The sequence below is a fragment of the Strix aluco genome, chromosome 17 (assembly GCF_031877795.1).
Source record: "Strix aluco isolate bStrAlu1 chromosome 17, bStrAlu1.hap1, whole genome shotgun sequence".
NCBI lineage: Eukaryota > Metazoa > Chordata > Aves > Strigiformes > Strigidae > Strix > Strix aluco.
In genome coordinates, this window is record NC_133947.1 from 530,386 (window position 1) to 554,670 (window position 24,285).

The 24,285-nt window shown below is 66.2% G+C and overlaps 3 protein-coding genes and 1 long non-coding RNA gene across 5 annotated transcripts; 1 reads left to right on the forward strand and 3 right to left on the reverse strand.

Annotated features, from left to right (window-relative positions):
- The first annotated feature begins 601 nt into the window (after nt 1–601).
- On the forward strand, nt 602–1,717 carry LOC141931312 (regulator of G-protein signaling 9-binding protein-like). Its single transcript, XM_074843273.1, has 2 exons — nt 602–794; nt 907–1,717. Exons 1-2 carry the CDS (start codon nt 602–604, stop codon nt 1,350–1,352), a joined length of 639 nt encoding a protein of 212 aa, XP_074699374.1. The 3' UTR covers nt 1,353–1,717.
- Nucleotides 1,685–3,233, reverse strand: UBE2C (ubiquitin conjugating enzyme E2 C). The gene is made up of 6 exons (XM_074843274.1): nt 2,774–3,233; nt 2,655–2,682; nt 2,468–2,554; nt 2,120–2,324; nt 1,980–2,039; nt 1,685–1,895 (listed from the first exon to the last, which is right to left on the reverse strand). Exons 1-6 carry the CDS (start codon nt 2,872–2,874, stop codon nt 1,837–1,839), a joined length of 540 nt encoding a protein of 179 aa, XP_074699375.1. The 5' UTR covers nt 2,875–3,233; the 3' UTR covers nt 1,685–1,836.
- A 122-nt stretch (nt 3,234–3,355) lies between these two features.
- Nucleotides 3,356–7,744, reverse strand: DNTTIP1 (deoxynucleotidyltransferase terminal interacting protein 1). Of its 2 annotated transcripts, XM_074843271.1 has the most exons (13): nt 7,621–7,744; nt 7,465–7,535; nt 7,221–7,317; nt 6,998–7,096; nt 6,447–6,515; nt 6,086–6,142; nt 5,775–5,836; nt 5,274–5,319; nt 4,781–4,839; nt 4,536–4,596; nt 4,081–4,152; nt 3,732–3,787; nt 3,356–3,540 (listed from the first exon to the last, which is right to left on the reverse strand). In XM_074843271.1, exons 1-13 carry the CDS (start codon nt 7,705–7,707, stop codon nt 3,402–3,404), a joined length of 975 nt encoding a protein of 324 aa, XP_074699372.1. In that variant the 5' UTR covers nt 7,708–7,744; the 3' UTR covers nt 3,356–3,401. The 2 variants fall into 2 exon arrangements, with proteins under 2 accessions (XP_074699372.1, XP_074699373.1); XM_074843272.1 differs by lacking the exon at nt 4,081–4,152.
- Nucleotides 7,745–17,190: 9,446 nt separating this feature from the next.
- Nucleotides 17,191–17,827, reverse strand: LOC141931067 (uncharacterized). The gene is made up of 2 exons (XR_012625487.1): nt 17,704–17,827; nt 17,191–17,393 (listed from the first exon to the last, which is right to left on the reverse strand). It is a non-coding gene; the product is annotated as an uncharacterized LOC141931067 (long non-coding RNA).
- Between the last annotated feature and the right edge of the window lie 6,458 nt (nt 17,828–24,285).

The window sequence follows — 24,285 nt, forward strand, 5'->3', positions numbered from 1 at the left end:
TGTGTCGTGCCAGTCGGGCTCAGCCCGCGGGGCCGTGCTGGCAGGGTGCGGGGGCAGCGCGGGGCCGCGATTCCCACGGGCTGCTGGGCGGGCGCCAGCGCTGAGCTCAGATTTTCCATACGGAGTGGCCAGTTCACGCAGCCCCAAGGGGACTCAGCAGGCAGCGAAGCTCCGGGGGCCCTGGGCAGCTGCTCCTGCCCACTCCAGGGTAGGGCTGTGGGACCACGGGGGATGTGGGGAGCCACCACCGCCTGCCCCACACCAGGACCCCCATGTCCCACCCACAAGAGCAGAGAGAACCTGGCTATAAGGTGGGGGGGGCAGCAGCAGCCCCCTCCCTGTGGGGCCAAGGCGATGCTGGAGCCTCTGTGCCTGGACAGCCTGTGCCACCCCCCGTGCGTCGCTGCTCCCCGGGGACCCGCAGCCTCTCCAGCGGGGAGGAGCACAGTAGTGGGGCGACGGAGGCACCGTGCAGCTGGAGGGACACAGGGACACAGCTCAGAGCCTGTCACATCCCTGCGACATAGGAGAGCTGAGCCCCCCGGGAGAGCCAGGAGCCCCTGGGGAGGGGCCTGATCCTGCCCCATCCTTGTGGGGAGCAATGGCACCGGGGAGAGGGGACGCGTGCCACGCACGGGGGGCAGCAGGGATGTGTGCGACAGCCCAGGCCGCCCTCTGCAAGGCCACAGCCGGGCACCGGCAGCTGGTGCTGCAGCTCGGGGGCAGTGCCGACGGCCCCCGGCTGCGGGAGGAGCGGTGCAGGAGGAGCGCGGAGGCGTGTGAGCTCAGCACTGGTAAGGAGGGGGCTGCTGTGCCGGGCAGCGGCTATGGTGCCCCCCCTGCACCCACACCGGGGCTGGTGGAGGGGTTCGGGGCCACCCCGGCTCAGCGTCCCCCACCCTGCAGGGCTGCGGCAGGCGCTGCTGGCGGGGCTGCGGCAGGGGCCGGCGAGCCCCGAGGAGCGGCGGGAGCTGGAGCGGCTGTGGGTGCTCTTCCTCTCCGCCCTGGAGCTCTTCCTGCAGGACCTGCGCCGAGCCCACCACCTCTGCCAGCTCTTCTCCACGCAGGGGGGCGGCACGGCCCCGCTACGCACCGGGCTGGGGGGCTGGGGGCCGCCCAGCCGCAAAGGGAGCCGGCGAGGGGGGGGGCCCACGCAGCCCCCGGCCGCCCGGTGCCTGGAGGAGGAGATCGAGCAGGTGAGGGCCACGCTGGCCGAGATGGAGAGCAGAGCCAACATCCCGCTCTGGACGGTGGAGGCCACGCAGCCGGCGGGGATGGGCGGCACTGCAGCCCCTGCAGCTGGGGCGGCTCGGGGCGGGTCTTACCCTGGGCACTGCTGCAGGGTCCTCTGACAGGGGGAGGAGAGGACAGGGCAGTGCTGGCACCCCCCGTGCCTGCTCAGGCATCACGGAGCAGGGGACAGAGCCCTGCTCACTGTACCCCCCCACCCCGGCCCGGGCAGGTGATGCTGGGGGCTGCCCCCCCAATGTGGAGGGAAGGGGACAAGCTCCAGGCACCCCAAGTGTTAATAAAGCCCCTGTTACTCCACGGGGGTCAGTGTCCGCCCCCCTCCTTCCCGCCCCTGCTCACAGGAGGACTAGCGGGACCCTGAGGTCAGGCTGACTGAGAGGAGGTGCCTCCGGGCACTCATGGGGTGCCAGACTGCAACAAAACCCCCAGAAGAAAAGTTATAAACATGCATTTATTTATACATTAACCGTGGCTCGAACTGCAAAATTAATTTAAAAACAGCCTATGATACAGAAAGCCGGGGGGAGCGGCCGGGCAGGGAGCGGGCAGAGACCCAAGTGCGAGGGGGGGAGGCGGCGGCGCGGGTCAGGTTTCCTGGCTCTTGGCCTGCTTGGCGTACGTCTCCCGCACGTACTTCTTGTAGGCTGCGGAGAGAGGGGGGGTGTGGGGGTCCTGGGGCAGCCCCGGGGCTGGGGGGCTGCCCCCATGGAGAGAGGGAGGACACTCACCGGTTTGGTTCTTCCAGAGCTCGGCAGCGTGTGTGTTCAGGGGGCTCTCGATGTTCGGCTCTGGGGACAGGGACTTGGTCAGCGGGGGGATGACCTGGACCCTCCAGCCCCCCCTGCTGCGACATGGCCATGGGACCCACCTGCCAGCAGGCTCTGGATGGAGAGCAGGATGGTGCGGACGTCATAGAGGGCTGACCACTTGTCCTTGAGGATGTCGAGGCAGATGTTGCCCTGGGTGTCGACGTTGGGGTGGTAGCAGGGCGTCAGGAAGCGCACGGTGGGCGCGGTGTAGGGGTACCCGCTGGGGAACTCCAGCGACAGCTTGTACCGCAGCTCCTCGTAGGCCTGGGGACAGGGGTCAGCGGGGGGGGCACAGCCCGGGGGGGGCAGACACAGCTCCCGGGGGAGCCCCAGCAAGGGGTGGGGGAGGACCAAGAGCACCCTCAGCCCGGGGGGAGCAGGGCGGGCCCGGGGTCCCGGCCGCTCACCGTGCCGGCGGCGCCGTCGATGGTCCCGATCCACTTGAAGAGGTTGTCGGACTCGGGGAAGGCGGAGATGCCTTTGTCACCGGACATCTGCGGGGGCAGCGCGTCAAAGCGGCCGGGACCCCCGCCTCGGCCCCGGGGACCGCCCCCCCGCCCCGTCCCCCGGCTCGGCCCCGGGGACCACACTCACCATGAGCGCCATCAGCTCCTGCTGCAGCCTGCGGGGGAAGCACACGTTACCGGCTCGGCTCGGCTCGGCTCGGCCCGCCGGGGCGGCGCCCCCCCGCCCCCGGTCCGGTCCCGGCTCACCTCTTCCCCACCGAGCCGCGGGCCGCCGTGGCCCCCGCCTCGGCCGCTTTGCGAGCGGCTGCGCTGGACAGGGCGGCGGGGTCGGCGTTCTGCGAGGCCATGGCGGCTCCCGGGGGCGCGGGGCGACGCTCCGGGCTCCGGCCGCCGCTGCCCCAGCGGTTCACGGGCGCTGGACGCGGCTCCCGCTCCCGGGCGGCGCCGCACCGGGCTTCACTGCCTCCCTCCTTCCCTCCCGCTGCAGACCCCGGCCCGGCTGTGGCGGAGCGGCGGTGCCGGTGTCTCTCGGCGCGGAGCGGCGGTGCCGGTGTCTCTCAGAGCAGCCGCCCGGCCCCGCCCCGCTCCCGCGCCCCGTTTGAATGTTTCCAACGTGCGGCGCCTCCGCCAATCAGTGCGCAGCCTCGTTCGAGCCGGCCAATCGCGACTGGCCGCGGATGCCGCTGCCGCCGTAACGGCCGGCGGCCGCTGATTGGCCGCCGGGGGAACGTCGCGATTGGCCGCTGCGGCGCGGGGCGGAGCCACGAGTCCCGGCAGGCCCTTAAAGGGCCAGACCCCCCCTCCCCCCTTCCCAAGGAGGCGGCGGAGGCGGGTGCGAAGCGGCTTTATTGGGGGCTCAAGGCGGGGCGGGGCCTCAGGGCTCGGGGGGGCCCTCGGGGGGCGGGACGTCCCCCCCGCGGCGAAGCGTCTCCATGTGCTTCTGCATCTTCTCGGTCATCCAGGCGGGCGGGACGAAGGGCTTCAGCTCCTCCAGCCGCAGGTCGACGGAGTCTCTGGGGGGAGGTGGGGTGAGACGGAGGGACCCCCCCGGCACGCCCCAGAGACCCCAGCCAGCACCGCACCCAACCCCTGGCACCCCCCAGAGACGCCAGCACCCCCCACGGCCCCCAACCCGCACCAAGCACAAACTCCTGACACCCCCTGGCACTGAGCCCCCCGCCGGCGCCGCTGCTCCGCTCCTCACCTGTAATCGTCGCTGGCAGCCAAATCCCGAATGTCCTCTTCGATGAGGAGGTAGGCCTGCGGCACAAGGGGGGGGGACATGCCTCAGGGCTCCCGCGAGGGCAGCGCTGCGGCTCCCCGGGGGACTCCTGCCCCGCGCCACTCGCCCGCACCCCGAGGGGTCAGCGGAAGGACCCCCGCGGCGCCCCGGCAGCACCTCCTGGGCCTGACCTCCTGCCGCAGCCGCCTTTCCCCGCAGCGGGCCGCCGCTCACGCCCTGCCTCACCGCTCCTCCGCCCGTCCTAGCCCTGCGGGGGGGTCTCTGCGCGGTCCCCACCAGCCGCAGGAGCCGCCGGCCCGGGCGTACTCACCATCTTGCCCCCTGTGGCCCTCATGTGCTGCTGCTCTGCCAGCCAGTGCTTATCCTGCGGGTCAGCTGCGTACTGCAATAAAGCAGCAAGGACCGAGCTGAACGCAGGCGAGAGACCTCCCGCCCTGCCCGCCCGCTGCCGGGACGCTGCGCCCCGCTCCGGCGCTGCCTCCAGCGCGTCCCCCCTGTGGCGCTGCCCGCCGGGGCTGGGCTCAGCTCTGCCTGCTGCTCCTCCAGCCTCGAGCCCTGGCTCCAGGCAAACCCCCCGCCTCGGAGGCCACGCTAAGCCGTGAACTGCTGTGCCGGAGTGCTAGGCCGGCCGGCGCGTGTACGCGCCCCAAGGGACCAACCACGGGTGAGGGGGAGAAGCCGGCCGAAGGACACGCTCCCGATTCCCATCGGAAGCTGTTTCTGAGCAAACCCCGAAGGAGGAAGCGTCCTGCCGCGGCATCTGACCTTAAAGAGGTGGGGATGCTTGATGTAGAGTCGGCCTCTTGTTCCTCCCATCCCGAGAGCTCTGAAAGAGGAACAGGAGGGGCTGTTACACCCGTGCGGGGGGCGGCCGCGGTGGTACGGGGACACCTCCTCTCCTCCCTGAGCCCTTCCTACTGCTTGTGAGGCAGAGAAGCGAAGTGACGGGAGGAGTCTTACGAGCTCCTGCCTTGGAGACACCACCCTCCATCGACAGGGCCATTCCTTACTTGTTTGCTCGAGATCCCAGCACAAAGGTTGTGGTTTCAGTCAGTCGGGATGGATCCCACTACAGAGCAATTGGAAAAGGGGCAACATTAGAAACGAAGCTTGGGGCCGGCCCGTGCTCCACGAGCCTCGGCTCTCTGACGGGGAACCTCAGAACCGCCCCCGGCCTGGGAGGGAGGGAGCTGGCCACAGGGAAGTTAACGTTCCCTCTGGGCTGATCTAAGCAGTTTCCCTCATGGGAAACACTTGTGGGATCCTCCTGGCTACTACGGCTCTCCCCAGGTCTCCTAACAGCAGCACCACGCTGCAGAGCTGTGGGCTACGGTGCCTGGGGGAGACAAGCAAAGGCCTCCAGGCACTTCGCTCCTCTTCTTGCTCCTCTGCTGCACTGCTGGGGCCCGTCGGGGCAGAGCACAGCTCGGCGCTGGCCTCCACTCCCGCAGCGGAAGCAAAGGGGAGGAGAGGGTGAGCCCAGCAGCGTTGGCCAGCCAATACCTTTGGTCCATCCCTTCTCACAGGCTCAGAGACTTTGAGCTTCCACCTGCGGGGAAGGAAAATGCAGCTAAGAACGAGTCACTGTGGGACCAGCGCAGTCACCACCACGGCGCCAGCAGCAGGGATTGAGCCCCAGCCCTTCCAGATCCACCTTCCTTCACTCCCTCCACTCCCCTGCAGACACTCATCTCTGCTGCCCGTCCTCCTCCCCCCGGCTGCCAAGATCCCACCACCCATGTCCCACCCTGCTCACTCTGAATGGTCCATCTGGACCTTTTCACCCCTTCAGGCCTGTTTAAAACAGAGTCCTTGAAGGTCTTTGCCTCCTGGGGGGAACAGCTCAACCTAAACCCCTCCTGCCCACCCCAGGCACCCCCCTGTACCTCTCCTTTGTGCAGGAGGGGAAGGAGGCCACAGAGTTTCTGTACTCCCTCCGTCAGGCAGCCCCGTTTCCCCGCCGCCCTCCCGGACCAGGGGCTCCAGCTCGGGACCCGTACTCACGCAGCCATGCCCGAGACCCCGCGATCGTTCGACAGGCTCTGTCCCGGAGGACGCCCCTTTCTCTGCATGGAAGAAATCCTCCCGTGACTCAGCTGTGCAGGCTGAGAGAACCCTCTCGGTCACCCTCCCCCTCCCAGGGAAGCTTCTTTCCTTTGTCACGAGCAGAAATGCTGGCAGGCACGAGAGCGAGCACCTCCAGGGCATCCCAAAAGCAGCCCGTGAACTTGCACACGCTCATACTGTGACAACAGCCAGGAACGAGGAAAAGGCTTTCCAGAACATAAAATCCCTTGTGTGGAAACTTCTCTCACCTTTTTGGGAATGGGGCTCCCTCGACGGTTCAGCTCCTCCTCCATCTGTCGGGCACGCTGGAAGAGGAACGGCAGCAGGATGAGCTGGGCCCTGGGCTGCCAGAGCACGAGTGCATGGGGAAACGCTGACCCCATCCCATCTGGGTGAGAAGCACCAAACTGCAACAAGCAGCGACTGCGCCTGGGATTTTCCTTGCCCTGTAGGTACCGGTCCCTCCTAGCCCAGCACCCCCAGCTCTGCCTCCTCACTAGCGCGCTGACGGACAAGAAGAGGCAGAGAACAAAGTGGTTCCAACCCTCCTCCTCCTTCTTCCAGCTCTTACAAGTCATCCAAGTCTCTGGGAACAATAACAACCTTTACCTTTGGTACTGCCTGCTCATGGGGCAACCTGGGAACAACCTTTTTGCCATCGGAGAACAGCAGCTTGGCCTGCAGGGAGAGGAAGAAAGGTTACCCAATTCTGGGTCCAGAGAGGGACCTGCCAGCCCCCCCCACTTTCGTATATCTGCCCGAAAGCCCCGTAGCAGCTCTGCTCTGGGAGGCGTCACGCCGTGCTTTCACAGACGGCGGGACACAAAAACACAATCTGAGTGTGACAAAATCTGGGCGACTAGGACAAAAGCAAGAGGTGAAAGAAAAAAATCCCACACCCAGCCCAGACTCTCTGACCGGTGCCAAGGGGGTTGGTCTCTGCAGAAAGCTCCAGCTGCGTGACACGTTCCGACAGCAGCAGTGAAAAGCAGCAGCATGAGCTGCCCGGCCCTGAGTCCCTGGGAGGACGAAGCCAAGCACAGCAACCACACGAGGGCTGCGGATGTGCCCCCAGCTAATGGCAAAGCCACGAAGAGGGACGTGTCCCAGCCAGGCTGCTCTGCTCGGCCAGGGGAGTGCAGCCCCTCGCTAGCACCCACCTGCTCCAGGCAGCTCCGACACGTCTCCTGGATGAGCTGCTCTGGGTCCACCTCCTCCCCGACGTTATCGCGCACATTGATCGCTGCCTTCTGGAAAAACTGGAGAGGAGGCGGCAGGAGAGGGTCAGTGCCTGAGCGGGGTGGGGGCAGGCACGCGGGCCCAGCTCCTGACGGGAGCCAGGTGCGAGGGAGGGGGCAGCGGGGCAGCCCCCGCGGCTCTCACCTTCATGTACTTGTTGAAGACGCCCCGGATCTCTTCGTTGATGCTGGGCTGCAGCACAGCTCGCAGCAGGTCCATGGACACGGCCGGGTCCGTGAAGCTGCAGGTGGAGGAGTCAGGTGGGGCGGGGCGTGACCCCCGAGCCTGGTCTAACCCCGATCCTCCGCCCCGCTCCGGTGCTCGGCCCAGCCCCTCTGTTCAACCCTCCCCCACCGCCGCGGCCCGGTCCCCGCGGCCCGCCCGTTACCTGGTGGTCATCTGGGAGCGCCGGCCGCGCCGCTGCACCTGCCGGTGCTTGATCATGATGTTCCAGGGGCTCTGCGGGACACACGCGTCAGCTGCGGCCCGACCGCCGCTCGCCGCCGCCGCCCCCCCAGCCCGGCCCGGCCCCGCCCCGCCTCACCGTGCCGACCAGCTGCTCCTCGGCGTCGTCCGGGCCCTCCTCGCCCGGCGGCCCCGGCTGCTGCTCCGCATCGCGGGCGGCGCCCATGGCCCCGGCCCCGGCCCGCGCGACCGGAAGCGCCGGGCCCTGGTTGCGTCATCGAGCCGCGACGCCGCGGCCGCGCGCCGGAAGTGATGGGTGCCATGGCAACGGCGCCGGGAGAAGGGGGGCCCGGGCCCGGTGCGGCTGCTCGGGAGCCCCGGGGGGATACGGGGGGACACGTGGCGCGTGTTTGGGGATGGGGTGGCGGCTTCCGAGCTGGCGGCCGCGGGGGGAGCGGCCTCGGTCCTGCCGGCTCGGCCGCGGCCTGGCCTGGGGGGCGCAGCCGAGGCCTGGGCTGCAGCCGCCCGCCGGGCCCCGCCCCCCCCCCCCCCCCCCCCCGGCGGCGGCGCTCGGGGCCGGAGGGGGCAGAGGAGGCAGGGGACGGCAGGACAGCCCGAGGGCGAGGCAGGCGGTGAGTGTAACACGCCCGCGTTTGGTTCCCGCCGTGCCTCCACCGGCGTTGTTCCCCTCATGGCTTGCTCTATGGGGCTCACCCCGCGGTTTGCGTGGTCGATCTCACATACAGGTGGGCGCCAGGTCGTGGAAAAGCACACACAGCAGTGAAGAAATCCTGAGTTCTAAAGAAGTGCCACGTTGTGGATGAACATAACGATGGGCGGTCAGCTCTAAAATAATCGTAAGTCCCAAAGCCTTACAAAGTCCCACTCCTCCGACTGCCCCACCCAGGAACAGGCCCCATCTCGGATGGAACTGGTCACGCGGTGACCCTGCCCAGGAGACCCGAGGAACTGCAGCTGCAGAAATGTGAAGGTTTGTCCTTCCACCATCTGTGAATTCCTTGTGTTATTTTCTACACCTGAAATAGAAAAATAAACTCTTTGCAGATGACTTTTTCCTGCAAGTCTCTTGTCTTTCTGTAATCTCATTTTTTATCTAAGGAAACACGCAAAAAAGCATTTCCTTGTCTTGTCTAACGTGCTGAATAGTCAAAACAACTTGTCTGTTGTTTTCTAGATCATCTCACCCTGTCTTGTGGTCGACAAGAAGCTTTTCTGCGGGGTCAGCTGGGTGACAATTTAACCTTAAAAACCACTTGCTGTTTTGCTGGTAATGTTTTTCCTTGTGAGTTCCAAGATGATGGTGAGATAAAGGCAAACGGGGTTTCCCAAAGCGGGCGCTGGTGAGGCCGTTCAGTGCCTCGTGCGCAGGCGCCCGCTTGAGCCGCCGCTTCCAGCCCGCGGCCGTCCCGCGCCCTGGGTGTGAGCTGGAGGCACTCCGCCGGGCCGTGGTGGGAGAAGCGGGTTCTCCTTCCCCGCCGGACGCTCCAGCCCAGCGCCTGGGGTGCGGGCACGGTGGTGGGGCTCCAGCGGACAGGCTCTTGGCGTCTCTCAGCATTTGCTGCCTGCGGCTGTGTCCCCCCAGGGTGACCAGCGTGATCCTTCCGTCGTAGCAGTCGGCACAGCAGTGGCCATACTCGGCACCTGCAGGAGGAGAGGGCGGGTGACTCATGAGCTGATGTGCTGGAAGAGGCTCCTGCCCTTGTTTCCCCTTCCTGCTGCTCTGGCCGGGGCTGCATCGGCCCGGGGTGAGCTCAGGCTGTTACACAAACCTGACCCGTGGGTGTGGGCCCAGCCGAGTCAGCACCGGTGTTGCTGTAACTTCGTTATCATCAGCACTCGGGTTTTTGTGTACTTACTACAGTTGCTCCAAGTTGTTAGCAACAAAAATTGGATGCTGTCCAGAGGAGAGGAAGAATAACTATGGCTGTAGAAACTCATGGGACAAGGTCAAAAGGATGGTTCTGTTCAACCCGCGAGGGCTGGCGGAGAGAGGTCTCAGCTCTGTGCGTGCGCCTCGGGAGGGCGGCGGGCGGCTGCGCTCTGTACCCCCGCGAGCCGACAAGGAGCCCTTGTGCGGGGTTCAGCCAGGTGAGACTTGGATCAGACCTCTGGAAAAATCTCCCGATTACAAGGAACAATTCGTCAATACAGGAGTCCCCGTCTGCAGGGGCAGGGATGTCTGCTAAGAGCACATCAGAGCAGTGTGTCAGGGACCCCGTAACTGGTGAGGTGTTTGGGTCTCCCCCAGTCCCTGGTTTTCGATGGTGATTTTTCCATGGATCTGTGCAGTAGGTGCACATGTGACACACCAGCCTGCGCGTGTCTGCAAGAGACCAGCAGCCGTTTCACAGCCGGGGTTACCTTGGCTCGCTCGCGGCTCACAGGGGCTTTGGACACGTCCCGTTGCCCCGCGGTGCCCTTGGCGCAGGCAGGTGTTCGCAGCAGCGGGACGTGTCTCGAGCCTGGTCCCACCCGCTGGTCTGGCAGCGAGATGCCTGCAGGCAAAGCTTCGTTATCCTGCAGGATCCTCACGGCGCTGCTGGGTCTGCCCTTGCAGGTCACCGCGGCGCAAGAGGACGAGCGGCACAGGGAGTCAGGAGGCAGGAGCAGGGTCATAGCCCGTGAGCTTCACCTGTGTGACACCACTTCATGGCATCAACTGCTGTAAAGTTATACCGGCCTTCGCAGAGAGAGCGGCAGGACGTCGCAGAGAGGTTCGGTGGGCTGAGGTGGGTAGGAAGGGGAACAGAGGAGGGAGAGATACCCAGCGGTTGGGATGCCGAGAGGCCCTTTCCCGTCCGTCCGTGTCAGCCTCGGGATGCTCCGGGGCTTGGAGGTGAGCTCCTGCTGCCCTGTGAAAGCGGGGTGTCTGTGGGTGCTGCGGGGTGTCTGTGGGTGCTGCGGGGTCTGTGTCAGTTCAGCAGTGTCCGTCTCCAGCTGCAGCCCAGCCATCCCCGGGCGGCCCCGGGTGCAGGAGCGGTGCTGCTCGTGCCGCGGGCGTTTGCTCTCTGGCTGCTGCTTTCGCAAACGACGGCGGCACCAGTGGCTGCAAAATCCTGGTGAGGGGCTGCGCATGCCTGCCACGTCCTGCCGCAGCAGATGTGATTTTTTTCGTTTATTTTTCTCTATTCACCCTCTGACCTCTCAGAGACTGGTGCTGCACTGCAGGTAGTCAACGAGAGTCAGGAAACGGCCGATGAGGAGCGGGGAAACGACCAAAAAGCATTTGGAGACCCCAGTAACGTTCCTGGTGGACACACAACGCTCCCAGCCGGTCCCGAGAGCCGCGCTGACACGTGCAATGGGTGCAGGCATGATCCTGCTCTGCGGGATCCGGGTCGTGGAGCTGGAACAGGACCGGCAGGATTCATCTCTCCGAGGTGTTTGTTTCAGTAGAGAAATGTGCTCATCAGACATTCTCCTTCATTAGTTCCCTAAATGTTAACCAAGATTATGGTCTGCTGGAACGGAAGTGCGTCAAAATGATGGCGTTGTCCTGACAGGAGGAGCCGCCAGGCGAGCGCGGTGGCAGAGGCAGCTGGCGGCGGTCCCGGGGTTGGAGGGGGCCCTGCGGTCCCGACAGTTGCCCGGGCGTGTGGAAGGGAGCCCACGCTGCCAGCACATCGCTCCGTGGGGCGTCCAGCAACGACGACAATGCGCGATGAGCACCGGGCCGTGGCGTTCAGCCGTGGAGCTGTGAGGTGTGGGACGCTGGGTCTTCGACAGACACGGGCCGTTTGCGTAGAAATTGCGTCCAAATTGAGTCACGGCCGTGAGGGGCAGAATAAACCTGTACTTAAAGCATATTTCTTGCGATGAGCCCTCTTCCCACACAGGTTTGGCAGCACGGAGCCGTGCGCCTTCCCGCTCCTGAGTCACGTCCCTCGCACTGCCCCTGTGTCGCTCCGACGTGACGCTGATGGAAAACTCTTCGAGCAGGAACTTGGCCTTTTCGGTGTTCGTGCCAAGGGGCACGCGCTTGCTTAGGACTGTAGAAATCATGTCGAGCTCAAACCAATTAATTTCACCTGCCCCACAGTTGCAGATTTTAACTTTGTCTTTTGATCCAGCAAGTCCAACCCATTCTTGCTGGTGTGCCTGGTCAGACTAGTCCTTCAGTTCTCCTGTAACGTTGATTGCGCTTTGGTTCGTGTATAATTCAGGAAGAACCAATTAAATAGGGAAGGAGAAAATTGCAAAATCAGATCGTGACTAGCACTCCTGTGTGACTTGAGAATAACTTAATTTAGATGGGTTAGCAATCACATAATTGAAGGTACTACTTAATCTGTTATCTCAAACATATTAAATAAGTCTTTACCCTGAAATCAGATGCAGAGGAAAGGGAAGTAAATGTGGCACTGCATTTAATTGTTCATTTGCTCTTAATGTGGGTCTCTGGTGAAAGCCAGCAGTTTGGACCTGGGGTTTGGAGGCAGATCCCTGCGCTCTCCTCACCTTGGGTGAGCTCTCGTCCTTGAAACCTTGAGACTTTTCCCTCCAGGGAGCTCCATTTCACCCGAGCACGGTCTCATCGGGGCAGACCTTCTGCTGGATCCGCAGCGGGGGGGCAGCCTGAGCTCCAGCCCCTGCCTGCGGGGGAAGGGGTTCCTCTGCTTACGGTTCTCCGGGGACTGGGGGCTCCGGCTCTGCAAGGGGCTGCTCAGCCTTGGCCTTAGGCTGTGGAGCCTCGGCCGTGGGCAAAATAGTCTTGACTCAAGGGAATTTTTAATTAATTTAATCTCTTGCCATTTAACACAAACTTCTGCTCACTGATTAGAGGTAACAGATGCGCCCAGCGGCTGCAGCTTGGGGCAGGCCGTGGCCTCCTCCCACACAGGCATTGCTGCCTAAACCAGGCGGTTTGTGCCCAAAACAGCCCTCAGGCAGGGTGCTCGTGTGTGCGCTGGCGGGGTGCTGATGCTGCCTACGGGCGCCGGGTGCCCCCCGGGTGCCCCTGCTCTGCTGTTTGGGTGCTCCTACGGGAACCGATTTGGCGTTTGTGCGTGTCATAACCGTGCGCTCCTGCGTGAACTCATGGTGCTCACGCATGCAATTATGGAATGCCCATGTGTAAATTAATTGGACACACGTGCGTGGGCACTAAACCCTGAAATTTATGCTCCAGAGCTCCCAGAAAGCTGCTCTGAGGGCGCCTTGATGGAGTCAGTAGTTGGGCTGGATGAAGGACTGCGCCGAGCTCTGCCTGCTCCATGCCCGGGGCTGCGGGGCCGCCCTGCGGTAACGGGGGATTCGGGGAGGCCACAAAGGCAGAGCCCAGCGCTGAGGCAGCACAGGCGGTCACTGCTGTTGATAACCCTCACTCACAGCCCCCCAAACGTCTTTCTGAGCTGCTGCTGTCTGCCAGGAGATGCCCCATCTCCGTCAAGAGCTCTTGTCTTTAAAACTGCACCAGGTTTTGCGTGTCAGTGCTGCCCACCGCACTCTCCCTCCCAGTTTTAACCCACCAGTGACATGAAGAAAAGAAACGGGTGGTGCTGCAAATCCCATTTGATAAAGCGACGGCGCTGGAGGCCCGTTCCTCCACGCGCCTCCCAGAACGCGCTCGGGAGGTGGGAGATGCCCCGGCTGAGGCAGCGCCGGTGGCAGGACCGACGCCGTGTGGGGGATCCCGGGCCCTGGCGTGGGGACCTGCCCAAAGGGACGGGCAGGGACGGAGCCGATGGGCAGCAGCCGCGGGCAGCGCTGCCTTTTCCCGGCCGGCATCGCAGGGAGGCACCGGCAGCGTCCTGCCCGCGGGATGGTTTGTCCCCGGGCGCTGTTGGGTGGCGGTGGAGGGGTCGGTCACAGCCCTCGGCAAGGGTGGGGGTTCCTGCCAAGGGCAGCGGCGAAGAATCCGCCTCCGTGCAGTCGCGGTTTCCCCTTCCCTCCTCCCGCTCCCCGTGTTGTCCCCCCACCACGGGCAGGCGACTCTGGATCCTGCTCCTGCCCTGGTTGTGGGTGGAGAAAGGAGCTGGAGCGGCTCTTTAGAAAAGAGAATTACAGCGAAACGTGGGAGGTTCTTCCAAGTCACCTGTGAGCTGCTTCCTCCCATTCCCAGACCCGGGCTACCTGGGAGGAACTTTAAATTGCCGCCCGGCTCAGCCCCGGCCACTGGCTCCGGCGGCATGACGGCGAGAGGCGTCTTCCTGCTGGGGCTCCTCGCCCTGTGGGCAGAGCTGCAGGCAGCACCCACCGCAGGCAAGTACGGGCGTGCGGGGAACACCCGGCCTCTCTAGATGTTAAGAATATTTCCTGTATTTTCATAGAATCATGGAATGGTTTGGGCTGGAAGGGACCTTTAAAGGTCACCTAGACCAACCCCCCAGCAACGAGCAGGGACATCTTCAACTCAATCCGTGTTGATGGTGATGTTCAGTGATGTGTGTTCAAATGTCTGTCTTAATCTTTGTGAAGAGCTGTAACCCGTGTGAGGTTTAGCCCTTGCTTCAATTTTATAATCTTTGAGTTCGGCAAAACTTGCTCCAGGGAGGGCGCGGCGGTGGTACCAGCACGCAGCCGTAGGGATGCTCGGGAGGAAGTTTGTCACCTGGGCCAGCGACCGGGCAGGGACCGGTGGGAACGTCAGCCTGGCCAGAGCCCTGGGTGCTGCGACGGGACTGAGCGGGGCTGGACTGGACCCAGACTGGGCTGCCCGGGGGCGCCGGGATGGTCCCTCCAGGCTGGGCAGAGCAGCTTCCATCTGCGGGGCTGGGACCCCCCTGGGGCAAGTGGGGACCCCCACCCACCCCTCACAGCCCCGCTCGGGCCATCTCTGGCCAAAATGGGAGCGTGTGGGTTGTTAGAGCCGAGCTCTGCTGCCAGCCCGTGCCCGCCTCGGACCAGAGCGCAGCACCTTCCTCGCCTGGGGGGCAGCTGCTTCATGGCAGGTTCAGGGCATCTCCCCCCCACCCCTGAACCCCGCAAAAGCACCAGCCCCGCCGGGGAGGTGCCGCTCTGGGAGACGGGAAATTCTCAAAGGAGAATATTTTCCCTGCTCATATTTTTTTTCTTGGGACACATGGCCAAATTTCAAAGAAGTGAAAATGGCATTTCTTACGAGTGAGCAATTTTGAGAGCAGCATTTGCGATTTTACAGAATCCCTTCCTCCCAAACGCTCTCGCACGTGCTGCCAGCCGGGCTGCTTTATTCTACAGCTCAAACCCCGAGGCAGCAGCGGCTCCGGTGCAGCAGGAGCCAGGTTTGCTGTTGCTCTGTAGCAAGACGCTGGGGCTGTTGCACCCTGATGGAAATGTGTTGGCAGAAATGTCATCGCTTTCCAAATGCTCTTCTCTAGAAACGGGCGTTTCTTTTGGTCTCAGCTTACAGGCTGGTTTAAGCCTTAAGGTATAACCCACCTCCCACCAGCGAGCCGGCAGTGCCGGTGCCTCTGTTGGTAACGGGTTGGTGCCGTTCCCAGTCTTGGCTTGGTGTCGAAGGGCCGGCACTGCCCGCGGGGACCCTCGTGCCGCGCGGGATCATTGGCTGCTGCTCAGCAGGGGAGCGCGTAGACGGACGCCCCAACGCGCTGAGCAACGCGCTCCTGCCCTGGTGAAACCGCACGGGCTGTGGATGCATTTGTTTTGCTGAGAAGTTGCTGCAGTCACACACCCACCATGACACTGCCGTGGCGGGGGGGGCCTGTGTCACCCCGGCTGTGTGGGCAGAGCCCTAAAAACCCACCGGGAAGAGCCACAGGGGAGGGGGCAGCCACGCGGCACCACGGCAAAACCCGGCTGCAGCGTCCTGCCTGCGACACCCCGGCTCCGCACCGACGTGCCAAGTCTGAGACCCTGAGCCGGAGCAGATCCCTGTGGGCTTCGCCTGCCCGGGAGCCCTGTGCAGTGACACAGGGTGCTGGGGGTGGGAGCTGGGGGTGGGGGGCAGCACGGGGCAGGACACTGGGGCTGATGCTGCCGCTTTCTCCTCCCTTCCAGGGCTCCCCGGAGCAGCCCCGGCCAGGTGGCCACAGCCAGGGAAGCCCGGAATCGCTCCGCCGGGGAAGGGAGAGCCCGGCGCAGTGCCCTGTCCACAGCCCGGCAGGGTCCCCCCGGGCGGGAAGCGGGAGCCGGGTGCGGAGCGGGTGGATGAGGAGCAGCGCCTGCCCGGGACTGAGCCCGGGACCGCTGCAGCACCCGCGGCGGGGAGGAAGCCGGTGACGGGCGGGGAGCCCACGGCGGGGAACGAGCCCACGCTGGCTGGGAAACCAGAGACTGGGGAGAAACCCAGTTCAGGGAAAAAACCAGCGTGTGGGGGGAAGACTGAGACAAGGGAAAAGCCAGAGGTCGTAACAAAGCCAGGGAGTGGTGGAAAGCCGGAGAGTGGGGGGAAACCTGTGCTGGGGGAGAAGCCGGAGAGCGGGGGGAAGCCGGAGAGTGAGGGGAAGCCGGAGAGTGAGGGGAAGCCTGAGGCAGGAGAGAAGCCTGAGGCTGACCAGGGTGACAGTGGGGAGGATGATGACGGTGACGATGACAACGACGATGATAAAAATGAGCATGGTGATGGCGATGACAATGGTGATGATGATGGAGATGATAACGATGAAGATGATGACGATGATGATGATGATGGCAACAACAATGGTGACGACAACAGCAACGACAATGGCAAAGATGACGATGACGATGATGACGATGACGATGATGACGATGATGACGACGACGACGATGATGATGATGATGACTACGGAGATGATGACGATGGTGATGATGATGACGACAGTGATGATGATGGTGGTGGTGACGGTGATGACACTTGGTGACCGGTGCCACAGGGTGTGTGAGGAGCGTGTGGGCCGAGGAGAGCCCGCGGTGGGTGGGCGCAGGGGCAGCCGCCCCCGGCCTCGTCCACCGCCTCCCTCTGCCCGGGCCAGTCCCAGGCACCAACGGTGTTTTGGGCAGGACTTTCTCTTTCCTAATAAACCCCCCATTGAGCCACCGCCTTGGTGTGTCCCCGGTCAGTGTCTGGCATGGCCAGGCCATCGTGGCTGCCCCAGCCCTGCCCCGGGCACGGGGAGCTCCCGCGCCCGCCCCTGCCCGGCGTGGGCTCGGCAGGGCCCTCGGCACAGCGCCGTGACTCTGTGCCCCGTGGGAGAACCGCAGGGACGGCCCCGCCCGGGCACCTGCCTGGGACCAGCAGAGCATCTCTGGGCCAGGAGAGATCTCCCCGTGGGGCCTGTCCCCCCCAGCTCCCTGGGGCTCCTGGGACGAGCCCCTCCATGGTCAAGGCCCTGTGGCATCCTCTGGAAGCAGCCGCTGTGGCGGGGCTTGGCCAGGAGCCACGTGGACACAGACACCCTGGGGTCCTGTTTTGTGCTGGTGAGGTGCTGGGGTGCTGGGAGCTTGTGACCCCCCTTGGAGCCTCACCCGTGCCCGCCGTGCTGCGCCGTGCCGCGCTGGCAGCGGGGCTGGGACCTGGGGCAGTGTGCCAGGGGCTGCGGTGCCGCACCGGGGTGAGGTCAGGGCTGGCTGTGCCGCCCTGGGGGGCACGGTGGGGTCCTGCCGGGCACCTGCTTCCTCCTGGGAGTCCGGGAATAGGAACGAGCCCAGTTCCAGCAGGGATGGATGGACCCGTGGAGTTTGGGCAGGACTCGTGTGCGGGTCCCCAGGACCCCAACCCTCCCGCAGAGATCCCGTGGAGGCCAGCGGGGGCTCGCCAGGAGACTGACACAGCAGGAGACAGCCAGTGTTCATCGCAGACTGGGTTTACTGGGAGGCGGGGGGGCACAGAGACCCCTGTGCTCAGCACGGAGCTGAGGGCGAGGGGGTGGAGGGAGGATCGGGGGGCGGGTGCTTATCCAGCAGCTGATGGACCCCTCCATGGCCGTCTGTCTGTCCGTCTGTCTGCCTGCTGGGTCCCTGGTGTGGGTCCAGGTGGGGGTTAGGTGAACCCTGGGGAGAGACGGGAGCATCCATGTCCCCAGCCCTCACTCCGGTGCACGCCGGGGAGCAGCCATCAGCCCTGCCGCGGGGCCCTGGGGGCGAGGGCTCCCGAGACGCCGGACCCCCCTCCCCGGGGGAGCTGCCGGGGGTTTGCAGCCACTTCTGCAACGTGCAAGGACGTGCGGGGAGGCGGCACTGCTGTGCGGGGTGCTGCTCCCCGGCCACAGCCGTGCTCATCCCTGTTCATGTGGCCGCACGTCCTCCCGCAGCGCCGTGCCAGCGGGTCCCTGCACCCACCCTGTGCCCACCCCGCACCCACCTGCGGACACCAGCCGGGCCCAGAGGCAGCAGAGGCCCAGGAGCAGGAGCAGCGACAGCAGCCGCATGGTGTGGGGCGGGCGGCGCGGGGGCTGCCTGTCCGGGCACAGGAAGGGCTTTAAAGCCTCCCGGGGCTGGAGGTTGTTCCCAGTGACCTGGTCTGTGCCCCAGTGCCCGGCACGCTCCGTCCGAGCGTGAAACCCCCGTCCCCTCCCAACCGCCAGCTGCTGCTGCTGGACGAGCCGTGCAGGGAGGATCAAAGGTGCTGCTGGGTGCTGGGCTCTGCACAGCCCTGAGAAAGCCATGCCTGCCGTGCCGTGCCATGCTGTGCCGTGCCGTGCCACAAGGCAAGAGCAGCTGGCACAGCTTCCCACTGCCGGGCATGGGTCCAGGCCAGGTGGCAGCGAGGGGCTGTGGGACCCCGGCATGGGGCTGGCCCTGCTGAGGCCGTGGAGGTGGCTCCCGGCTGGGCGCTGTGGAGCGGCCCGTGGTGCCCTGGCAGCTCTCTCTGGGCATTGTTCTGCCTCCGGGAACAATCGCTGGCTCCCGAGGGACATCCTGTGACTGGACACGGTCCACAGCCCCGCGCTGCCACCGGCCCCTCAGCCCCACACCTCCTGGCCAGCCAGTCCCCCCCTGTCCCCGGGGCTGCAGGCGGGTCCTGGGGATGGAGACCCCGGAGCCGGTGGGGCTTTCCCTGCCCAGTCCCTTCCTGGAGCGCCCGGGAGAGGCAGGAGGGCTCCAGCTGCTCGTGCGTGTGCGTGTGCGTGTGCACGTGTGATCCAGTTGGGTGCGGGCAGTCCACACTGCGTGTGCCATCCAAACCGCATGTGCCCGTGTGTGCCTGTTGCAGTCCAGGCTGGCTGGGCGGCACCACGTCCCGTCCGTGAGTCCCCATGTGTGGGACAGAGGTGACACGCAGGTGGGGTGACCCATCCCAGGAGCACACAGAGCCATGGGGAGAGGAGCAGTGGGGAGCCCCGAGCCCTGGCTCTGCTGTGCCGGGGCATCCCTGCTCCCCACAGGGGCTGTCCCTGTCCCTGGGTGGGCAGCAGGGACAGTGCCCGGCTTGTGTCAGCCCCAGTTGGTCCCCACAGGCTGTTGGGCTCTGTGTGGGGCCAGCTGGGACATGCCGTGGTGGGGGGGACCCGCTCTGCCCCTGGGCTCTGCCAGTGCCTCTACTGCCGTGCACCCTGGTCCAGGCAGGAGCATCATCCTGGTGGCAACAGCGCCGTCTGTCCCCGTCCCCGTCCCCACTGGGTGCCCGCCCTGGGAGGTGCCACATTCCTGGGTGCTCCCTGGCCGGGCCACCCTGGTCGCTGTTTCCGCCGCGGCAGAGGTCTGGCCGGTGGCTCTGCCCCGGCGCGGCTGCGCCCCTGACTCACCCTGTGCGTCCCCAGAGTGAGCTGGACACGGCGACGGGGCAGGGGGCAGGGGCACCAACACGGGTCCCCCTGGGGTGCAGCTTTCTGTTGTGTGGCTGGAAGCAGCCCCCCCTGTCCCCCCGCGGTGCCCCGGGCTCCAGCACCCCCGGGACTGGCTCCTGCACCCACCGTGGCATCCCCCCGGCTTGGCCGCAGCGTTACGGCTGGTGCAGGGACAGCGGGGGCTGCTCTGGAAGACTATGCCAGTCGTTACCACGATCACCCGGGCGGCTGAGATACCGGGGAGAGATAGCGGGGAAAAATGTAGCCCTGGTGGATTTTGGCGCCGTGGCCCTGCCCTCCTGCAGGGTGTGGGGAGTTTCGGTGCCACCGGGAACGTCCTGGACAGCTCGAGGTTGTGGGAGACGTGCTGAGGGCGGCTGCCGAGCCGCAGCCCCAGGACCACCGCGGTCCCCGTGCAGGGGCCCCCTTCCCGCCGCCCACCCTGACCGGTGCGTCCCTCGGGGGTTGCTCCCACCCTGCTCCGGCTCCGCCACGTCGCTGTGTCCTGTGCCAGGGATGCTGCCGGCACCTTCGTCCTGGGGCTCAGAGGAGAGGAAGGAAAAGCTGTGGTGGGGCGCGGGCGGGTCGCGGCACCTCCCTCCAAACCCCACCCCAGGTCCCACTTTCCTGGCCTCTCCCCACGGAGCTTTCCTCGCCCTCCGCTTCCCCCTTGGGACAGTAATTACAGCAGTAATTAGGAAGACAATTATTCCTGCTGAATGGGAACAGCTTAATCTGTTTCTCCCTCCTTTTGGCAGGTTTCACCCCACGCCCGCCCACGGGTGCGGGGGACCCGCCTGCGGCCCAGCCCAGCGCTGCCGTGGGTCCGGCTGCGAGCCGCGGCCCGTCCCCCGGCGATGCCCCTCGTGCCGCCGTGACGTGGCCGCCAGACCCCAGTCCGGGTCAGGGCACGGCTCTGCGCAGGCAGAACCGGGGAGGGGAGTGGGCGAAGGGGGTGGCCCCAAACTGGGAGACGGTGGTGAGGTGGGTGGCAAAGGGCTGATGGTGCCTGCGGGGTGGGAAGGGCTGGGAGCATCCCTGACCCGCAAGACCTCAATGGCTGGCAGGCGAAATGGTCCCTGGGCTCAGGGTGTGGGGCCACCCCGCCCGGGAGGGAGTGTGGGAGAAAGGGGAGCAGGGGCACGTCCCCTCCGCTGCTCTCAGACTGAGAGCAGGGAGCGCAGTGCCACGGCGTGTGGTGCCCCAGACCCTTCCCTGGCTAACGGCTGCGCCAGAGCCAGTGGCTTCCCCTGCGCTGGCACGGCAGTGCCACACTCGCTGGCAGCGGAGAGGCCGGCGCCAACCTCCCCCTTCCCGTCCCCACCGCCAGCTCGTTCCCAAGGGGCTGCAGGCGGGTGCTGGCGGTGCCCCCAGCCCAGCCTGGGCATGTTGCTGCTGCCCGGCCGGGCTCCGTGAGGGCTGTGCCGGGGCAGCCGTCCTGTCCTACCGGTCCCCCCGGCTCAAGGGCTGTGGCCAGGATGCCGCTGGGGAGGCTGGGCCCTGCCTGGGTGCGGCTCGTCATCCGCATGGCAGGAATTAGCCAGGCTCGGGCGCCAGCCCTGCTCCCTCCGCCCCACCGCCGCACCTTAAATCCCAGCCTGCCGCACCCGGGGCCCAGACCCGGCTGCCCAGGGCACCATGGAGCTGCCACCCAGCCGCCTCCTCCTCCTCCTCCTCCTCGCCGCCCTGCTCCCGCTCGCTGCATGGTCTGGCCCGGCCCTGCACTCGGCTGGAAGAGAGGAGCTGGGGACGGGTGAGTGTGCCCAGGGCACGTCCCGGGGACGGGGATGCTCCAGGTGGTCCCCGCTGCTCCGTGCAGTGCCGGGTGTCCACGGGGGCATGGGGCTGCGGGTGATGGGGATCCGGCCCTGGGAGGCTGCTCGGCCCCCCGCTCCGCAGCCCTCCCCAGCGTCCCGGCTGCTGTGCCCCACAGCGAAGCCCGGGTACTGCTACCACAACCCGGAGGTGGAGGATCCGCTGGACGAGGGCTGCGGCGCCTGCCACAGGGACGCCTCCTGCTCCCACTGCGCCAGCGACGCCGGCTGCCCCGGTGCCACCAAGTGCTGCCCCAGCAAGTGCGGCTACACGTGCCAGGAGCCGGTGCTGGGTGAGGGCTGGGTGCCACGGCGGTGGGTGGGTGACAGGAGGGGTGAGCTGAGCGAACCAGGAAGGGGGTTCCCCGGGGTGTCCCTGAGCTCTTGCCGGGTCCTGTGGACCCCGGGGTGGCACCGTACTGTGCGGTGGGGGAGCACCTGAGCTGCCGGCCCGTGGGGCTGTGGGGCAGGCGGGAGCAGAGATGGGTTCGGTGGCGAGAGGGGACCGGAGCTGTGCAGGCTTCTTCGAGGGCCCTGGGAGTGCTGAGCCCAGCGGCGTCCCCGTCCCATCCCCGGCTCAGCCTGTCCCCCTCGGACCACGCAGACTTCTGCTACCTGCCCTCCGTCTGCGGGAGCTGCAAGGCGCTTTTCCGCCGCTTCTTCTTCAACGCCTCCAGCCAGCAGTGCGAGGAGTTCATCTACGGTGGCTGCGGTGGCAACAGGAACAACTTTGAGACCAAGGGCAAGTGCTTCCAGGCCTGCTCCCACATTGGTAACTAGCCAAGTGCCGCATGCCCCGTGCCACGTGCCGTGGCCAGTGGCTGCTCCTGCCCCCGGTGATGCCCGGCCTGGCCCCGCTCCTGACCCCCCCGTCTCTCAGTTCCAGGTGCCCGATAGTACCGGCCGGGGAGCGTGGTTGCCCCCACGCGGGCCCAGCCCGGGGAAGCTGCTGCCAGCGGCCACGTCCCCATCCCCGCAGGGAGCCATTCCCCATGAGGCTGACAGTGACAAGCGCTGCTGCCCGGGGTGGCCGTGCCGGGGGCTGTGGCTTGCCCGGGGATGCTCGCCAGCCCGAGGACAGGGACGTGCGCCTGCGGCGGCACGGCTGCCCCCTCCTGCGCCATGGTGCCCGGCCAGAGGAGCCCGGCCCTCCCCTGGGGCTGTGACACTTCAATACAAGGACAGGTCCTTGGATGAGCACGTCTGGGTCTCATCCTTCCTGCCTGCGCGGGCAGGAGCAGGCAGGGCCCATCTCTCTGGGCCTCCCGCCCTCGCTGGGAGCGGGTGCTGGGTGCCCTCAGCAGCTCTGCACGGCGGCCCCTGGCAGCTCCCAGCCCTGGCTCTACCCTCAAGCTGCCGACATGACCTGCCTGGGAGCTAAAGTGACCTAACGGAGGAGAAACAGCCCCCACCTCGATGGATGCCGGGGTGGTGCCCATCCCGCACCCTGCCCCAGACCCAGCTCGGGGGCTGCACCGCTTCACTGGCCCCGTGGCACCGGCCCCGGCGTGGGCTGAGCCCCCCGGCCCCAGCTCTGGCAGAACCGTCCCTCCTCCAGTGATCCCCGGGTGATGCCGGGGCTGCTCCAGGAGCACGAGGGGCTGTCCTGGGGGCCAGCCCAGCGCTGCTGAGACTCGGGGGGCAGCTGGAGGCAGCCAGGCACGCGCTTTATTGCTGGAGGTGGTGGGGAGGGGACAGGCCAGCTGGGACCTGTGACCACCCCATGTCCCCTTGTGAAGGCATCTTCCTGCGGCAGAGGAGCTGCTCTTCTGTCACGTGGTGTCTGAAAAGAAGGATGAGCTTTTAGGGAGCCCTGAGGCTGCAGGACCACGGGGCCGTCGGCCACGATTGTAGTTGAGCGTGGCCAGCTCTGGCCAGAGCTTCATCCCGCTCCGCGTCCCTTTGGTCGTCTGCCAGGAGCAGAGCGATGGGGCAGCAGCAGGGACCGGCTCTGCGGCGATGCCGAGCCGGGAGCTCGCTGAGGGCCATGTCCTTCACGCGGGTCTGGCTTGCACCTCCTGTGTCCCGGTGCCGGCCCTGGTGCCCTGCACCCCCTTACCCCCAGGTACCCACACGCAGACGCGGCCACAGCCGTTGCTGCAGCACTTGTGGCCCCAGGGACACTCCTCGTCGAAGCTGCACAGCTCCAGGCACGTTCCACGGCCCCTGGGGACGGGGCATGGTCCCTCTCTGCCTGCAAGGGAAGCACCCCGCCATGGGGCACCCGGCTGGGGGGCACCCCACAGCTCCCAGGGCACCGCCGGGGTCCGGGCTGGCCAAGTCGTGTCTCACCTCCGGGAGTGTCCATGCAGACGCGGCCGCAGCTGGTGTGGGTGCACGTCTGTCCCCAGGGACACTGCGAGTCGGCCTCGCACCCCTCGGGGCACCGCTCGGCACCGTGAGGCGGCACAGCCGCGGCGTCGAGCTCTACGGGCGGGAGGGGATGGTCATGTGGCGGCTCTGAGCTGAGGCCGTGCATGCTCATCACTTGCACGGAAAGCGGAGGAGGAGTGGAAGGAAGGATGGGGGCTGATCATGTCCCTGGAGCGGGGAGGGGGCAGGACCCCTGGCACGGGACTCCAGTGCTGTCACGGTGCAGGGTCCTCGTGGGGTGGGGGGACCTGCACCCCGGAGCAGGGCCTGACCTGGCAGCGAGGCCGGCGTGCAGATGTGGCCGCAGCCGTTGCTGCAGCACTTGTGGCCCCAGGGACACTCCTCGTCGAAGCTGCACAGGTCCAGGCACGTCCCCCCTTCCCTGGGGATGGGGCACACTCCCACTCTGCCTGCAAGGCAAGCACCCGGCTGGGGGGCACCCGGCTGAGGAGCACCCCATGGCAGGGCACCCTGGGGTGGCCCTGCACAGCCCCGGGGGCCCGGCTGGCTCTCACCTCCGGGGATGTCCCTGCAGACACGGCCGCAGCCGGTGCCGGTGCACCTCTGGCCCCCGGGACACTGCCAGTCGGCCTCGCACTCCTCTGTGCACCCACTGCCGGCCCTGGCCCGGCTCTCTGCAGGGACACGGTGACCTGCATCACCCGGCCACTCTCGGGGGGCTGGTGGCCAGCTCCCCCCAGCCCAGCTGCTTCCCCCGGCCCAGCTGCTCCCCGCACCTCTGGGCACAGTCGTGCACTCCCAGCCGCAGCCGGTGTTGCAGCACTTCTCCTCGCGCCGGCAGACGCTGTCATCCAGGCACTGGCTCCCACGCCTGCGCCGGGGGTCCCAGCATGGCTCTGCCCGGGGACACTCCCCGGGGTGCTCTGTGGGAGGAGGGGACCCAGGAGAGGGCGCGGGGTCCCGGACCCACTCGCCTGCTGCTGCCCCGTGCCGATGGCCGGCCTGGCC

What these genes read in the sequence shown, in the direction of transcription:
- DNTTIP1 (XM_074843271.1), bottom strand. Translation starts at nt 7,707, where the DNA reads ATGGGCGCCGCCCGCGATGCGGAGCAGCAGCCGGGGCCGCCGGGCGAG. An exon ending in GTCGGAGCTGCCTGGAGCAG is followed by an intron (nt 6,516 to 6,997) that starts GTGGGTGCTAGC and finishes CTCTCCCTGCAG; the next exon opens with GCCAAGCTGCTGTTCTCCGA. An exon ending in CTGGGATCTCGAGCAAACAA is followed by an intron (nt 4,597 to 4,780) that starts GTAAGGAATGGC and finishes TTCCTCTTTCAG; the next exon opens with AGCTCTCGGGATGGGAGGAA.
- LOC141931312 (XM_074843273.1), top strand. Translation starts at nt 602, where the DNA reads ATGGCACCGGGGAGAGGGGACGCGTGCCACGCACGGGGGGCAGCAGGG. An exon ending in GGCGTGTGAGCTCAGCACTG is followed by an intron (nt 795 to 906) that starts GTAAGGAGGGGG and finishes CCCACCCTGCAG; the next exon opens with GGCTGCGGCAGGCGCTGCTG.
- UBE2C (XM_074843274.1), bottom strand. Translation starts at nt 2,874, where the DNA reads ATGGCCTCGCAGAACGCCGACCCCGCCGCCCTGTCCAGCGCAGCCGCT. An exon ending in CATCCAGAGCCTGCTGGCAG is followed by an intron (nt 2,040 to 2,119) that starts GTGGGTCCCATG and finishes CCCTGTCCCCAG; the next exon opens with AGCCGAACATCGAGAGCCCC. An exon ending in GCTCTGGAAGAACCAAACCG is followed by an intron (nt 1,896 to 1,979) that starts GTGAGTGTCCTC and finishes CTCTCTCCGCAG; the next exon opens with CCTACAAGAAGTACGTGCGG.